Raw genomic sequence first — 18,012 nt, 5'->3', positions numbered from 1 at the left:
CAATAGTTTTTTAACTTCTGTAACTTCCCTATTTCCGACATTTATTTTTCAATGTCTTATTTTTTTTAGTTATGCAATATATTTTCTTATCAATTTTATCAATAAAATATTTTATATTTTATATCTTAAAAAAACATCTCATATATATGTTTGCTTAGAATAAAGAAAACATGCAATGAAATTGATAAAGTTCAGTCTATTTTTATTTTATGTCTATGGATAAAATGTGTTTTACAATATTTTAATAACTTTTTCTGAAAAAATACTCTACGATGTTCGTTTATTTATATCCGTCCTGCTTTATACGCATAATTTCCGACTGAAGAGGAATTGTCAGAATTAAGTGCATCATATTTATAGTTGTGTAGTTATATATATCTAGTTTAAGGTTCTTTTAGGTCTTTTATTAATACGTTCATGATTTCTTCTTTTTGCAACAATGGCAAATGCGTATCCCACATCGCGAGATTACACGAAACCAGCTATTGACCAACGAATTGCCGAGTTAGTAAAGAGAAGGATTGGTACAAGGGAAGATTTACCCACGGAGAGTACAAAAGAGCGACTTGTAAATACCTTTGCGGGTTTATAATATTTTCATGAACAAAAAATCCTGATATTTAATATATCAATATTACTACCTTTTACAAGAGAATTTTAATGTAATCGAGTAAAAAGAAACAATTAGAAATATCTCAGAATTATTTTGCTACTCTTTAAATTTACAAAAGATTAAAAAATTAAGAGAATAGAAGATGATATTTACATGAATATAAAATTTACATAATTATACACATAATATTTAAATAAAAATGTAAAAAATAATCTGTAATTTTTCTTTAATAATGCTATATAATTAAAAAGAAATTTGTGAGTCTTTTTATCTTTAAAATTTTTTTTAGACAAAATTCAAGGAAATTCGCAATGCCAGACAAGGATTACTAAAGATTACGCATCGACATGTCTTGGAGATTGTGGCATACATTTTAAACACAGACCCTGAGGTCCTGGAAGAAGGAATTCTCGACAAGGATGAATACGTGAATGTATTTAGCAGTTTCTTCACTGAAGGTGGAAGACAAGCCATTGTTGTATATCTTCAGCCTATGAGTCCTCCGACATTTGGTATAACGATGGATATTTTCCTGCTCCTTTTTTTTCTACGCGCAATTTTAATATAATGTTAATGATGGTGATTATGTCAACAATACATTTTCATGCTACATCGTGATACTATACGTAGAATTTACATAATCTCAGAATCCGGGCGATGGACGCCGCAACTTAGTAAAGAACAGCAAGTTATACGCTGTTGCATAACAGATGGTACTACTGAAGAATTCTCAGGCAAATGCGTTATAGTTTATCGATTAAAATCAAATTTGGAATTTGGAATTAAACAGTTACTCGATGTAAGTTAATACAAAGCATCCATTCATAGCAAAAGAATTACATTCATCATAATGTACTCATAATTGTCAAATTATCATAAATTCTGATATCACTACGAGATTATCAAAAAATAAACGTGAGATCATGTTATTCTGACCTGTGTTTTTCATAATAGTGCATCTTTCACAAGGTGCAGTTTTTAAGGCATAACTACATAATGATGTCATAGTATTATCACAAATGCGATAAAGCAAACATTCGCATTATGATTTTATTGTGACTTACTTTTTTCTATGAGAGCTATCTTGAATCATTTTGAGATTTGCACATTTTCTGGAATATCTACTCATAACATATTACAAGAATTTTAATTTACTTTTACATTTATAAGATATATATTATAAAATATATTTATTTTTGAAATTTGCAATTTATATATTTTTTTCATTTTCTTTGTTCTTTTTTCTCAAAATTTTTTCTACTTTTAACTTTACGTCCCACGTAGGAAACATATTATGCATATGTGGAGGTGGATCCTACATCGCAAAGTGCGCTGGCAGGAATATCTGATTTAATTTCACGTTTGCATGCACGAACGTTAACTGTTAATACGCAATGGGGAGAATTGTCGAAAAGCGAAGCCGGAGAAAAGATAAAGGATGATTTTATAGGCGATTTTAAAGATTTCTGCGAATTTCTTAATAGTAAATAACTTATGATCTGTATTGTTTTAAGATTGTTATTTTTGACAATTTCGAAAATTTAAAACTTTGAAAAAATTTAAATTAACCCTAAACTTTCGAAATTTGAGGTGCTTTAAAACTACCTGCTTCGAAATTTTGGAAACTTCGAAGCATCTTAACTTTTAAAAGATTCGGAATTAATTTCGAAAATGTGAATTCTTTTTCGAAATTATCAAAAATAAACCCTAATTAATTATCATATAAATCTTTCTCTAATGGAAGATAATACTTTTCTTTTTTTCTCATAGTGACGAAGATAGATATAAAAAATATCATATGTTTCCAAATTAATTGGGATTTATACCAGAAATATTTGGCGCTACCTGAAAATTTTAGAGAGAGCATTCGTAAACTGGACGTTATTACAGCAGTAGAAGCTGATGTCCGAATATGGATGAAATTGATGGAACGGGTATGACTTTGAATAATTATATATCTCTTAATAAAATTTCATGATTTTATAAAGCAATTTTTTCTAGGCTATTGTTGAAAGTCAACAATTGCGCAGGGAAACTGAAACTGTAGGACCAAATGCAGAACTTGCGTATTGGCGGCGATTGTTTAGTCAGTTTTATTCGATAATGAATCACATAAAATCCAATTACACGCAAGCATTTATACAATTGCTGACAGAAGCGAAATCAAAACTTATCAAGGTACAATTGCAATTATTAATTTGTAATATGTATTGAATTGAATATTATTATATTATATCATTATATTTATAGAAATGGAAAGAATTAGAAGATCATGTTACAATGGTGCATATTTTATCTCAAGATAACGTAAAGTATCTGTACGGTTTAGAAAAATTTACACAACCGTTGTACAGATTAGATCCAACAAAAATAGGAGATTATTTACCCGCGCTTATGTATGCTATAAGTATGATTTACGCTACATCGCGATTTTTCAATACTAGGAGGATGATAACCGCTGTATATGTAAAGGTATGTATGTTTTTCTAATTGATTAAAAATTTGAATCGCTATTTTGAATTGTAGAATATAAATTATAATTAAAAGTCGATTAATATTAATATCAGAAAATTATTTTTAAAAAATGTTATTTATTAAAATAAAGAATTATTAGAATTATTTTACTTTTGACTACTTCGAGAATTCGAAATTTTAAAAGGATTTCAATCTTCGATATTAAAAAACTTTCACAAAGTTTAAAGTTCCTTCGAAACTTTGAAAAGTATATTTATGGGAATAAAAAAATGAAAATGTATTTACAATATATGTATATTTATAAATACATTTATAAATACATTGTATATCTTTTTAAGAAAATAAATTTATTATTATTAGCCGCATTAAATTAATACTTGTATAATTTTGATTCTTCAAAATTCGAAGCTTGAAGTATCGAAGTATCAAAGTTCGAATGCCACAGCTTTAAATCGTCTAAGCTTCAAAGTTCAAATGTTGAAGCTTTTGAGTTGGAGCTTTTTGAAGCAAATCACCAAACTCCTATAACTAGACTGCGGATATTTATGCAAAATACTTGAAAATAACTGAATATTTTGCATAAAATGTATATTTTGCATAAATTGCACATTTACAGATGGCAATCTCAATCTTTTTACTTTACTTTTTAATAACTTTTTAACGAACAACGATTGACTGCTAAAATTGTCCGATAATTAATATTCAGTTAAGTATTTTGCATAAATATCCGCAGTCTACTAATAACTATTATATTGTTATATGAGTTACTTAGTTACTTTTTATCACATCGATTTCCAATTTCTATTTAGATAACTAATCAGATGATATTAGCATGTAAAGCATACTTAACAGAGAATGGAAAAATAAGCATTTGGAACGAAACAAAATGTACTATGATATCTAAAATAAAGGTAAAAATAAGACGAAAACATATAAGAGAGATGTTTTCTCCTATTACATACTATTATCGCCTTATAAATTAAACCATAGTATCAGCGATTATTTCGCAGGATTGTATTAAGCTCTGTGAGACATATCATAAATGTTATGACGATATGTGTAAGAAAGTCGAGGAATCTTCAGATGAGAAGCGTTTCGAGATATCTGAAATGTATGTTTTTGGAAAATTTGCCACTTTTAAGACAAGAATAATAAAAGTAAGTAATAATCAATGCAAAAATAAGTCACATTTTTAGATTATATTATTACTTTATTCGCAATATATAATATAGATCATGGACATCCTTGAAGCAGCACGGATGTATTCCATTTTGCACAGTTCGACTATAGAAGGAATTAATATATACGCACAAAAGTATACGAATTATTTTAAAAAGATTTTTTCTCAGATGTATGATCCTTTAGATCACAGAAAACCGTATTTTGATGTTGATTATGATGAATTCAAAAAGAACGTAGCGGAAACCGACTTGGAACTACGAACGTTTTTTTATAATTGCATTTCTCTCATGCCAAACATAACGCAGAGTTTATATTTAATAGCTAGGTAGTACAAATTTCTTAACATATTTATTATTTAACCATGTAAAAATATTTACTATGTAAGAATATATCATCTGATCACATATGATCTGTTCTTTTTCACTGCACTCCCTGTACTAAATTGCACTAAGTTCTCTTTCTTTCTTTTTATCACTTCATTCATCGGTTTTTATTTCATCGGTTTATATTACATATTTATACAAAACTGTTTTAAGATACTAGTATAGCTCTGTGATGTTTCCAAAGTGTATTTATAGACAGAAATAACAATTTTATTGAAATATCTAAAAATAAAATATTTGAAAATTTAGCTAGATATAGAGATCTGCAAATAATTTATTGAACTATCAAAATAATTATGTAAGATGTAAGCAAATTAATTGCCAATGTTAAAATTTCGCACGGTATTGCTTGAGTTTTCTATAATTATTTTGATCTAACAAAATTATTTTTAGATCTGGTATCTAATTAAATTTTGGATACTTCAGCAAAATCGTTCTTTTCATGAACTAGTTCATAGAAAAAGGACAGATATTTAATTAATTTTACGTCGTTCCAGATTTCAAAAATTGAATCTCAAGCAACTGAGAATTGATAGAAAATGTATAGAACTCATTTCGATGTTTGAACAAGAGATCGAAGATATCCGCGATAGTTATAATGAAAATAGATCCGATCCACCTGTACCAAGGAATATTCCACCCGTAACTGGTCGAATCCTATGGATCCGGCAGTTATATAAACGTATTGAAGTTCCTATGAATATGTTTAGATCACATCACAGAGTGATTACGCATGAGTCTATGCAGAAGTGTATTAAAATATATAATACACTCATCAGTGTATTTATTCATTACGAGTTAATATATTACAAAGCGTGGTATGATTCAGCTAACATTGTAAGTATCATCATTATTATTTAAGTTGATTTTTATATATTAGTTAGTAGATACTTTCTAAACATTTTAATTTCCGGAATTAAATAAATATATTTTTTTGTACATGTGAAATAAAATAGTTTTATTTAAGAGTGTAGTATTTTTTAAATTAATTTTTTACAGAGTTTAAAATGTGCGATGACGTAAATATAAAAAGTAAAAACGTTCAATTTATTGATTTTTCATTTTTAGGAAAGAGAATATTTCGGAAATTTTGCACATGCATATATATCCTAAAATGATTAGTTTAAAAATAGTTTTCAATTACTAGGTTCGCTTGGCATTATCATCCCCTATGCTTGTGCGTCATCCAAAGACAAATAAGTACTGTCTAAATTTTGATTCTTACATTTACGAAATAATACGAGAATCCGAACATATGTCTAAGTTTGGATTGGAAATGCCAGATTTTATACAAATATTAATTTTTTGCGAAGACAAAATATTTTCATCATATGAAAGAGTGAAAAAATTACTTAAGAAAAATGATGCTCTTAGGTATATAAATTTTATAAATATCGAATAAAATTTTTGCGTATGTATATATTCATGCGTTTATTGTATTGTGTGCAGAAAATCAATCCCGATTTTATTTTTAAACTTAATGAAAATTGTACTTGTCAATCTTGAAATTGCTTTTCAACCGTGTGTATCAGTAATTACATGGTCCTCATTAAAAATTTCCAACGCATGCGCTAAAATAGAGGAAGAGATAAAAAAAACGCAGATATTCATTAAGGAGGTGGCAGATATAAAAGAAGCGAGAGTAGATGAAGTACTTGAATCTATTGCAGAAACAATGTTATTAAAATTAGATGAATACCCGAAAAGTTCAGAACAACTTTTAGCCGATAATATAGCTTTTACAGATAAAATAGCAATTGATTTGGAAATCAAATCTTCGGCGATAGAGAAGGCTGTTATCATGATTATTAATAAATTTATAGATGTTATAACTGATCCTACCGTGCAAGACATTAAATACAATTGGATGGATCTCGAAAAAATACACAAAGTCGGATCCGAAACTAGATTAATACAAGGACCATTTGAGCCGGGTATTGTATCCTTTAAAAAATATTCACATAATTTTATATTATTTTGTTATAATTAATAAGTAATTTGTTAAATATAGGTTTTGGTTACATCGAAAGAACAAACAAAGTTAAGATAAATCAAGTGTATAATGATTGTATGGAACTTTTTGCATATTACAATAATAAGTTAATAGAAGCTTTGGTAAAGTGTACTAAAAAATCTTTAGACTTATTAAAGAAGAAAGCAACCATTATGAGGTATTTAATTTAATGCGTGTATTTAACATATTTATATTTTTCTGTAATGTGCTTCTCATATTTACGTTATTTTATTTTAAATATATAATAAAAGTAAAATAAGAAACAAAACAAAAAATAAATTAATATATAAATGTGTTTATGTTTCAGCGTATTAGTTAAAGATATTGCAGTAGAGCAAGAAATTCCGATCATGATGACATATTTCGTTTTACAAATACCAAATATCATAATTATTCCATCAATAGAAGAGTTGCAAAATGATTTCGGTAAAGTTATAACAAATATTATAGAAACACACAAAAACGTGTCTGCGTGGGGACAACAATATTCTACAAATGCACGAGCTTTTGGTAAATAATAGACTATAATATTATAAAATATTCGAATTAATAGTAATAACAAACACATATAATAAATTTTTATTTCATAATTTTTCATTATTAAGCAATTTTTTAGATAGATTATTATCTAATTTCTATTTCTATTATTATCATAATATAGGAGATGACTAAATTTATTACTTATTGAAATTATTTATTGTTTACGTTATCCAGATAAAAATTTGCGCAATACCTATTTTCAAAACGTGTCCGAGCACAAAGACGTAATCCGCAGTTCAATAAGTCTGCAAGGTTTAATATTACTGTTGAGAGATGATGTCTCCAAAGTTGGCAACGTATATAATATAAATACTATTTCCTATATACATATGTTTATACGTATACATTTACATTATTATATTTAGCTTAATTTTGTACAGCATTGTTATATTTGTGTTGTAACTTATATACTAATGTCCTATTATCATAATTATAATTATTTTTTTATCCTAGTCATATTTGCGATATTCCTACATATGGGCAGAAAATAGAAATGAGATTATACAAGCGTTTATTGATTCTAAACCTCTTATACAAGAAATCAAAGAGAAATTTATGGAATATGAAAATTTAAAGATAGAAATAAAAAATTTACCTGAACAACATATACTTGGTCCTCTTCAAATTAACACAGGTATGTGAAAATAATAGATATTGTTATGATTGAGGCGTATCATGTTGTAAATACCTATTAAAATTATGAAAATGCGTTTTATTGTCTGAATAAGTTGTAAGTACTACGGTCTATCATATACTAATAATGGCCATGTTCGTATATTACTGCCAGTTGACTGCCAGTACTGAAAATCTATAGTTCCCGTTACGTATACTATATACTGTACTGACATTGCAGTATACGAACATGATCTATATTTGGCGTAGAAAATGCTACTACAAGAAAAATAGATAGCAACTCAAGTATTGTAAGTTTATTGTGCATTTGAACTTATAACGTTTTGACTTGCATTTTTACTTGGACTTACATGTTAAAATTTTAATAGTTTTAACGAATTTAATAAAATTTAATAAAATTTAATAAAATTTTAATTTTTCTGTTTAAATTATTTAAATATACATATTAACAATTTTGCACACACAGAGATTGTTCATATTTTTATTTATTAAGATAATTTTTTTAGAGAAAAAAAAAGTTTTTTCTTTCTCCTAAAAAATTTAAAAAAATCACTAATAACATAATATTTGCTTTGGCATGCATCAATTATTATTTTTAACAATTTTTTATGTATATTTCATCTATTATATTATAGCATATATTTTATATTACTTAATTTAAATAAAAGAAAGTTTTTTTTAATTATTTAAAAATTCCTTTATTTTATAGAAAAATTAAAATTAGCATTTCTTGTCGAAGTAAATGCATGGAAAAAGTCATTGGGTGTCATGTTATCAAATACGTACAAGAAAAAATTACAAAAAATAACAGATTATATTCTTGAAAAGAATAAAGTTCTATCGAGGCATATTAAGGATTTAGAAGATGTTAGAGTCGCAATGAAATGCTTGGCAGAAATACGAGATGATTTCGTATCAATAGACATGGAACTAATCTTGATTGAAGAGACTTATACATTAATGGGAAAATTTAATATCGATATATTAAAAGAAGATCAAGATATAGTAGACGGATTGAGATACAATTTCAACAACATGCTCAATATAGTATTAATTTGTTTTTATAATTTAATTCTATTTAATATTTATTGATATATTTCAATAATGACTTTTTCAAAGAACCTCTCTCTACTCAATATGTATAAATATAGGTATATATTAATAATAATTATGTTTCAAAGCAATCTCTTTCATTTTTCTCCGCAATAAGTAATATCTATATTTTTATAGGCGAAGCAAGTTCAAATAGTTATATGTGAAATGCAAGAGCCATTGAAAAAGGAACTTATTGATGGAGTTGCGGTTCTTAAAAAGAAGGTAGCTCAATTTGACATTGATTTTGAACTCAATGGCCCAATGATTGAAGGAATACCCGCAAAAGAAGCCAGTGAACGGTATAATGTTTCTTCTAGTATCTCATATTTTCTGCAAAATATGAGATTGGGTGTATAGTATATTGATAAAAAATATTTAATTTTATAACTAATATTCTTAAATTTAAATAAAACACTATATTAATCATAATATACTTTTTTCTGTCCGTGTTTTAAGAGTTATCCTGTTTCAAGCACGTTTTGAAGAATTGTGGGAAAGGTACGAGACTTATAGTAGTGGCGAAAGCTTATTCGGCATAGAAGTAACAGAATATCCAGCTTTACAACAGAGAAAAAAAGAACTTCATTTATTGCAGAAGTTATATACATTGTATTTGCAAGTTATGCGCACTATCGATAGCTATTATGATATTCCATGGTTCGAAATTGATATTGAGTCAATTATAACTGAATTAGTCGAATTCCAAAATAAGTAAGTCAGATTGCATTTACATGCATTTAATAAGATTTAATTATATAATATAATGAAATGAAAATGTTTTAACATGATACTATTAAATTCTTAAAATAATATTGTTCTATATCATTATAGATGTCGAAAGTTACCTAAAGGTATGAGAGAATGGCCCGCATATGTCGATCTAAAAAAGAAAATTGACGATTTCAATGAAATGTGCCCACTATTAGAGATGATGGCTAATAAAGCCATGAAAGACAGGCACTGGGAAAAACTATCTAAACTTTGTAAATATTTCTTTGATGTGAAATCTGAAATGTTTACCTTAGCAAATGTTATGCAGGCACCTTTATTGAAATATAAAGATGATGTTGAGGTATGCTTAATTAGACTGCAAAATTCTAAGCTTTCAGTTACTATTAGTAAATATTTATTATATGTATGTATATTATATGTATATATATATATATATATATATATATTATATGTATTATTTTTTACAAACTATTGTACAATATATTACAATATATTACAACAGAATACAAAAATTATACTTAAATATGTTATAGGACATATGTATTAGCGCAGTGAAGGAACAAGATATCGAATTTAAATTGAAGCAAATAATTGCGGATTGGGCTGTTATAAATCTGCAATTTTCCTCTTTCAAGCAAAGAGGCGAATTACTGTTGAAAGGTATTGAAACGGCTGAAATAATAGCGCTCCTGGAAGACAGTTTAATGCTCATAAGCTCTTTGCTGGCAAATCGGTATATTAGATAACTCTAAATCTGAAAAATTATTATGTTTTATGATATATACTACATTCATATTCAACATTATACAGTTACAATGTACCGTTTAAAAAAGAGATTCAGTTGTGGCAGACCAAGCTTAGCAATACATCGGAAATATTGGCGAAATGGTTAACTGTACAGAATTTGTGGGCTTATCTGGAAGCAGTATTTATTGGCGGCGACATAGCGAAGCAGTTGCCTACTGAAGCAAAACGCTTTAACGTACTTTTAAAAAAACTTACAATGACATTGTCAATAAAATGATATAACGTGTATTTTTACGTTTTAGATGATCGATAAGGCTTGGGTCAAACTTATGTTTCGCGCTCACGAAACATTAAATGCGGTGGAAACATGTGTTGGGGATGAGACAATGAGCCAGTTTTTACCTCATTTACTGGAACAGTTAGAATCGTGCCAAAAATCTCTTAGCGGGTATACATATTATTGAAACAAAATGAAATAATTGTTCGCAGACCGTCAAGTTTAATTAGAACAATTCTATTAATACAGTTATTTGGAAACCAAGCGAGTTATTTTCCCAAGATTCTGCTTCATATCAGATCCTACTTTGTTGGAAATTCTTGGACAAGCAGCAGATTGCCATACGATTCAAAATTATCTTGATGGCTTTTTTGATAATATAGCAAAAGTAATGAGCTTTATTATGATGCATTAGTAAGATAAAATTACAGTGTGACAATTTTGTCACGTTACAAAAATAATTGTTGTTTTTATATTAAGTCCTATATTAAGCTTCTTCTATCTTATATTTTTTTAATATTCACAAACTTTATTATCTTCTATATATAGCTGAAGTTTGCCGAAAAGGAATATGATAAAATTGTAGCAATGTATTCACGAGAAGGGGAACAAATAACGTTGGAAAAAGAAGTTGGATGTACAGGAGGCGTGGAGAACTGGTTAAACGTTCTGTTAACAGTCCATCAGCAATCCGTTGGTGCTGTGATTTCGCTAGGGCTGCAATCACTTCGTACACCTGAATTCGACATCTTGTTATTGATAGAGAATTCTGTTTTGCAAGTAAGATGATGTGCATATACAAAATTCGTATATTCAATAAATGGAAATTGTACATCAATTCTAGATATATATTCATTTTTCGCAGGTGGGCCTATTAGCATTACAAGTTTTATGGACACGAGATTCCGAAATAGCAATGACGATAGCTAAACGTGATAGAACGATAATGAAAAGGACCAATCAATGGTTTCTAGATTTGCTAAATAATCTCATAGAAGTAACCGTTAAAGATCTTACAAAGTATGCCAGAATAAAATATGAATGTTTAATAACAATACACGTTCATCAAAGGTATTTTATTTATTTAAATATTTACCTCATAATTATCAATTATATGATGAAGAATATGGAAAATAAATTGCATTTATAAATTTTTTTCAGAGATATATTTGATGAGCTATGTCGTCTCAGAATTCGAAGTATACATGATTTTGAATGGTTGAAACAGAATCGATTCTATTATGATATTGATACAGAGGACGTTTCAATTAAGATAACTGACGTGGATTTCATTTATCAAAATGAATTTTTAGGTTGCACAGATCGACTTGCAATTACACCGCTGACAGACAGATGTTACATAACACTGGCACAAGCCGTGGGTATGATACTTGTAGCAAAAGCAAAATAGAATTGCGTGTAAAATAGAATTTATACTGTTTTTACATCATGTCATTTACCATCCCTTGAACCTACTTTTTTTTAGGAATGAATTTTGGCGGAAATCCCACAGGTCCGGCTGGTACGGGTAAAACAGAAACGACGAAAGACATGGGGAAAGCACTAGGAAAATACGTTGTTGTTTTTAATTGTTCTGATCAAATGGATTTCCGAGGTTTAGGCAGAATATTTAAAGGAATAGCACAATCCGGTAGCTGGGGATGTTTTGATGAATTTAATCGAATTGATTTACCGGTGCTCTCCGTCGCTGCACAGCAAATAGCAATCGTGTTGAATGCGCGAAAAGAGCGAAAGATAACTTTCTTGTTCAGGTACAAAGAATCAATAATTATTTATTATACAAAATTAAGATTTTTATTTTAAATACAGAAATTTAAAACAAAATGTCTTTGTAAAATAAAGTTTCATTCTTTTTAATTTTCTTCTAATTTTACTAATTATATAATAATTTTTAACAAATAATTTATTAAATAATTTTTATTTTTGTAGTAAATATGATATTATAGTAAATGATATCTTTAGCAAATTGATCGATATGCGCTATTTGTAAAAATGGAAGAATGTTAAAACCAATTATAAATTCGATAATTATTTATTATATAAAATTAAGTTTTAAATTTAAAAGTTAATATTTTCAAAAAATACATTTAAAAAAATTTTTTTTATTTTTTGTTACTATTTACACGATTTTTAATAAATATTAATATTTATTAAATAGCTTCCAATTATAAATTATATTATCTTTAGCAAACGGATACGTACGCTTTATTTGCAGTGACGGCGAAATGTATAAACTCAATTATGAATTCGGAATATTTCTTACAATGAATCCCGGATATGCTGGTCGACAAGAACTACCGGAAAATTTAAAAATACAATTTAGAAGTGTGGCAATGATGATTCCTGACAGACAAGTACGAAAATATTATCTTTTTTTTACATATTAAAATATGGAGTGTTCGTACGTACCTATATAAATCTGTAAAAAATCGGATTTATAAAATTTTCCTCATTATAAAATTTAATTTAACGTACATGAATTTTAACGTATATAAATTTAATTCCACTTGTTTAGATCATAATGCGAGTAAAACTCGCGGCGTGTGGCTTCAAAGAGAATGTGGTATTAGCGCGAAAATTTTTCATATTGTACAATTTGTGCGAGGAACAACTCAGCAAGCAGGTACATTATGATTTTGGATTAAGGAACATCCTGTCGTGCTTACGCACACTTGGCGCTCAGAAACGCGCGCATCCTACTGATTCTGAGGAAACCACGCTTATGAGAGTACTACGGTAAATGTTATCAATTGTTGTATTTTTTGTTCTAAGAAGTTTCTGGAATATACAGAAAGGAGAGATAATTAAAATGTGAATCAATTTTTTTAGTGATATGAATTTATCAAAATTAGTGGATGAAGACGAATCTCTTTTTATGTCACTTATTGAAGATATGTTCCCGGGTGTAAAGTTAACAATCAAAACGTATAAAGAATTACAAAAAGCAATAGCTAACGCCACTGTCACTCTTGGAATAATGAATCACAGAGAATGGAATTTGAAAACTATTCAGGTACTTAATATTAATTTTAATATCTTTACATCTACTTATATCTCTTTATTAGTCTTCCTTTTTGTTCGCTTCTATTTGAAAATTTTACAAGTAAATATCTGTTTTTTAAACAAAATTGTTTTGCGTAAATAATTAAAAAAAATTTCTTTTTAAGGGTTTAAGTATATACGCTGAATTAATATAAGTTATATGATTATAGAGAAAAAAAATAAAAATGATATGATGATTTGCAGTTATACGAGACCTCCCTCGTTCGCCATGGTTTGATGATTCTTGGACCAACAGGATCTGGTAAAACGCGATGCACGTGGGCGCTAATGAGGGCTCTAACAGAAATAGGTATACCGCATAAGGAAATTAGGATGAATCCAAAAGTCAGTATCTATTAATGAATAATAGTTCTTCATTCTATTAAATATATCGATAGAAATAATTCTTAAAAAAAAAATAGGCAATAACTACATCTCAAATGTTTGGAAAACTCGATGTTGTGACGAATGATTGGACAGATGGTATATTTTCCATTATATGGCGAAAATCCATGCAAACCACGAAGAAAACAGAAAATTTATGGATAGTATTAGATGGTCCCGTTGACGCAGTATGGATTGAAAATTTAAATTCTGTTCTGGATGACAATAAAACGTTAACATTGGCAAATGGTGATCGTATTATAATGACACCAAATACTAAATTAGTGTTCGAACCTGACAATGTGGATAATGCGTCCCCAGCGACTATATCGCGTATGGGAATGGTATTCGTCAGTGCCTCTGTGCTAAAATGGAATTCAATTTTAGAGGTAATATGGATTTGGGATTTTGTAATAATGAGATCTTTCCTCTGCAGTAATCGATTGTAATGTTACAATACTTTCAATACAGGGTTGGCTTAGAAAATGTTCCAGCAACGAGGATCAAGTGCTACGAGCGTTATTTCATAAAATATATGGAGATGCCCACACATTCGTTCAAACAAAGCTTCAAACTAAAATGATGCTTTTGGAAGCAGTTTACATACGGCAATGTATTGACTTATTGGAAGGTTTAAATGTTGGAAATTCCGACCCAACTAGTAAATACGAGAATTTCTCTTTTACATTCAAATATTTATTCACTCAACATGGCTATGTAATATTAACGTCAAACAGCAAGCACTTTGTTAGAACATATTGTTTTTATCGCTTTATATTTGCGTATTTCTTTTAAATATTTTTATAATTCATTAATCTTAAGTTTCCTATTTTTTAATATATTGTTAGAAAATAATTTGAGAAAATAATTTGTATTTAGAAAATTTTCATTAATTTTTATATAAAACAAATTAAATAATTTTACTTTATAATTAAATTATATTTTTTAAGTACTTATCCAATATTTCATCAAAATTATAATTTCTAGAAATATTATCTGAGCAGCATATCGAGAAACTTTTTCTATTCTCTCTTATGTGGAGTTTGGGTGCAATGCTAGAATTAGATGGACGATTAGCATTACAGGAATATCTTGTGAATCATGAATCAAATTGTAACTGGCCAAAGTATACAGTTCGTATATGATAATTTGACATTTTTTTAATCACTTAAACAATGCATACCATTATTAATATTTTTTATTTTATAAATGTTCAATTTATAGGAAGATGAAACTATTTTTGAATACCTAGTATCAGATGATGGAGAGTGGATACATTGGAATAAAAAAGTGCCAGAATTTGAATATCCCTCAGATCGTATTTTAGAATATTATACTATTCTTGTTCCTAACATTGATAATACTAGGACATTATATTTAATTGATATTATTGCAAAGCAGGAAAAGGCAGTACTTTTAATAGGTAGGCGAGCGTATAACATAATTTCAATAATAAGTTTTGTTTAGCCAATGTTTAATAGATTATATATTAATAATATTAATATGTAATATTATTATAATTACATTAATTACATAATATGAATTAATTATGCAATAGGAGAAGCCGGCACCGCAAAAAGCGTAATGATAAAAAGTTACATGTCTAAGCATGATCCCGAATATCATTTAAATAAGTTTTTCAATTTTTCTTCAGCATCCACGCCCAACATGGTTCAAGTAATTAGTTTGTTCTTTTTGACTGAACTTCTTGCATTCATATTTTCTTTTTTTTCTTTACATTAAAAAAAAAGAAGAAAAAAATGAACAATATAAAAAGGTCAATTAAAAAGAATAATCTTATAATAAGTCGAACGTTATAAGCATTATATAATAAATAAATCAATTACATAAGCTTTTAATTGCGATGATATATGACTATGTTTATTATTTTATTGCGCGAATTTATCTATCGCTTTCTTCAGCGTGTATTCGAGAACTACGTTGAAAAGCGAGTGGGTAGCACTTATGGTCCTCCTGGTGGACGCAAAATGACCATCTTTATTGATGATATAAATATGCCAGCTATAAACGAATGGGGCGATCAAATTACAAACGAGATCGTACGTCAGTTAATGGAGTACAAAGGATTCTACTCCCTGGATAAACCGGGCGACTTTTGCACTATACAAGATATTATGTTACTTGCTGCGATGCATCAGCCGGGTGGAGGACGAAATGATATTCCGTCGCGATTGAAACGGCAGTTTAATATTTTTAATTGCACATTACCGTCCAATAAATCCTTAGACACAATTTTCAGTATGTTTACAATCGCTCATTTAGTAAAACATAAAATACAATTTATACAATATGAATTTAAAATTACAGATGTTATTGGCCAAGGCTACTTTTGCATTACAAGATTTTCCGAAACCATCGTTAATTTCTTACCGAAGCTTATTCCACTGACTCGAATATTATGGCAGCAAACTAAAGCGAAGATGTTACCAACTCCAGCCAAATTCCATTATGTTTTTAACTTGTGTGATCTCTCTCGCATTTGGGAGGGAATACTCAGAATAGAGAGAGCCGAATGTGAATCTATAACAACACTGCTGAAATTATGGGAGCATGAATGCATGCGTGTGATAGCAGATCGGTTCGTTGTTCTTAAAATTATGAAATAAATATATTTTTATAACTTAATTTGCTTAAATATGTAATAAAACATTCCTAGCTTCATCATTGCCGCTGATAAAGAATGGTTCCAAAATACGTTGCGGCGGACCGCGGAGAAGATGTTAAATGTAGATTTTCAATATTATTCCCCAGTTGAGACATATTTCGTTAACTTTTTGCGCGAACCACCAGAACCGACAGGTGAAGAGCCAGAAGATTTTGTATTAGAGGCACCAAAGATTTATGAGGAAATACCGAGGTACATCAGTACAAGTCGAATTTTTTATCTGATGCAATGAATTTAAAAACTAATAAACGCATATATATTTTTATGTCACTCGCAGTTACGATGATGTTATTACGAAAATTCAACAAAATATGGAACAATTTAACGAATATATACGCGGTATACATCTTGATCTGGTATTCTTCCATGACGCGCTGGTGCATTTGATACGAATATCACGAATACTTGGAGTTCCCAGGGGCAATGCGTTGCTGGTCGGTATAGGAGGATCCGGAAAACAGAGCCTAACGCGACTGGCATCCTTCATTGCAGGATTTAATTTCTTTCAAATAACATTATCTAGGTGAGTATATCAAAATTTTACTAACAAAGCAATCTCACGAAGTGTCAAATTCTGATTTTAATAAAACTTTGTACGCAGTTACATGAATAAATAAATTTAGGAAATGTTACGGCTAATAAATGGTTTTAAGGAGTAAAATCATTTTTTCTATGCAAAACAGTTATTCCAGTAGTTCCTTCGTTATACCTATCATATGAAAAACTATTCAAGATATTAACAAATAATTTATACAAAAGTCTTATAACGAAATTACCTCTATTTATTTATGTCAATAATATTCGTAAAGAATAATTTTAACAATATAAATTTTGGAAATAATTACTTTTTAAAAATATTTTATATTTTTCATAAATAAATAGATAATTTTATTGCAAAACTTCTTATTCGTATATAAGACATTTTTTGATATCTTAGATAATTTTTGAAAATGTTTTTACATAAACAAAGGGCGATTTCATTCTTTATATTTTAAAGCAACTAGTTTTTTTTTTCATTATTACCTTAAAATCATTTAGTCGCAACTGATATTTCCTAATTCATCTATTTACGCGCACACGCACGTATAATTTACACACACACACACACACACACACACACACACACACACACACACACACACACACACACACACACACACACACGACACACACACACACACACACACG

General features: G+C 28.6%; 1 protein-coding gene across 1 annotated transcript in view; it reads left to right on the top strand.

The window, feature by feature from the left end:
- The first annotated feature begins 439 nt into the window (after positions 1-439).
- Positions 440-18,012, top strand: part of LOC105618026 (dynein heavy chain 8, axonemal) — a 27,228-nt gene continuing 9,655 nt past the window's right edge. Inside the window, exons 1-39 of the mRNA XM_012199569.1 lie at positions 440-568; positions 903-1,125; positions 1,261-1,412; positions 1,898-2,096; positions 2,384-2,547; positions 2,615-2,791; positions 2,864-3,085; positions 4,099-4,199; positions 5,151-5,402; positions 6,103-6,587; positions 6,665-6,824; positions 6,975-7,177; positions 7,382-7,503; positions 7,661-7,841; positions 8,550-8,887; positions 9,071-9,234; positions 9,392-9,646; positions 9,767-10,007; positions 10,201-10,400; positions 10,478-10,649; positions 10,717-10,862; positions 10,941-11,079; positions 11,241-11,471; positions 11,557-11,762; positions 11,853-12,073; positions 12,178-12,463; positions 12,928-13,066; positions 13,228-13,448; positions 13,542-13,725; positions 13,959-14,099; positions 14,177-14,527; positions 14,610-14,799; positions 15,126-15,271; positions 15,363-15,561; positions 15,697-15,815; positions 16,061-16,397; positions 16,467-16,737; positions 16,816-17,016; positions 17,102-17,347. Of these exons, the coding sequence (XP_012054959.1) occupies positions 440-568; positions 903-1,125; positions 1,261-1,412; positions 1,898-2,096; positions 2,384-2,547; positions 2,615-2,791; positions 2,864-3,085; positions 4,099-4,199; positions 5,151-5,402; positions 6,103-6,587; positions 6,665-6,824; positions 6,975-7,177; positions 7,382-7,503; positions 7,661-7,841; positions 8,550-8,887; positions 9,071-9,234; positions 9,392-9,646; positions 9,767-10,007; positions 10,201-10,400; positions 10,478-10,649; positions 10,717-10,862; positions 10,941-11,079; positions 11,241-11,471; positions 11,557-11,762; positions 11,853-12,073; positions 12,178-12,463; positions 12,928-13,066; positions 13,228-13,448; positions 13,542-13,725; positions 13,959-14,099; positions 14,177-14,527; positions 14,610-14,799; positions 15,126-15,271; positions 15,363-15,561; positions 15,697-15,815; positions 16,061-16,397; positions 16,467-16,737; positions 16,816-17,016; positions 17,102-17,347 (8,114 nt within the window). The remainder of the gene's footprint in view (positions 569-902; positions 1,126-1,260; positions 1,413-1,897; positions 2,097-2,383; positions 2,548-2,614; positions 2,792-2,863; positions 3,086-4,098; positions 4,200-5,150; positions 5,403-6,102; positions 6,588-6,664; positions 6,825-6,974; positions 7,178-7,381; positions 7,504-7,660; positions 7,842-8,549; positions 8,888-9,070; positions 9,235-9,391; positions 9,647-9,766; positions 10,008-10,200; positions 10,401-10,477; positions 10,650-10,716; positions 10,863-10,940; positions 11,080-11,240; positions 11,472-11,556; positions 11,763-11,852; positions 12,074-12,177; positions 12,464-12,927; positions 13,067-13,227; positions 13,449-13,541; positions 13,726-13,958; positions 14,100-14,176; positions 14,528-14,609; positions 14,800-15,125; positions 15,272-15,362; positions 15,562-15,696; positions 15,816-16,060; positions 16,398-16,466; positions 16,738-16,815; positions 17,017-17,101; positions 17,348-18,012) is intronic.

This window comes from Atta cephalotes, assembly GCF_000143395.1.
Source record: "Atta cephalotes unplaced genomic scaffold scaffold00001, whole genome shotgun sequence".
NCBI lineage: Eukaryota > Metazoa > Arthropoda > Insecta > Hymenoptera > Formicidae > Atta > Atta cephalotes.
This window is presented reverse-complemented; position numbering and strand designations above follow the sequence as displayed.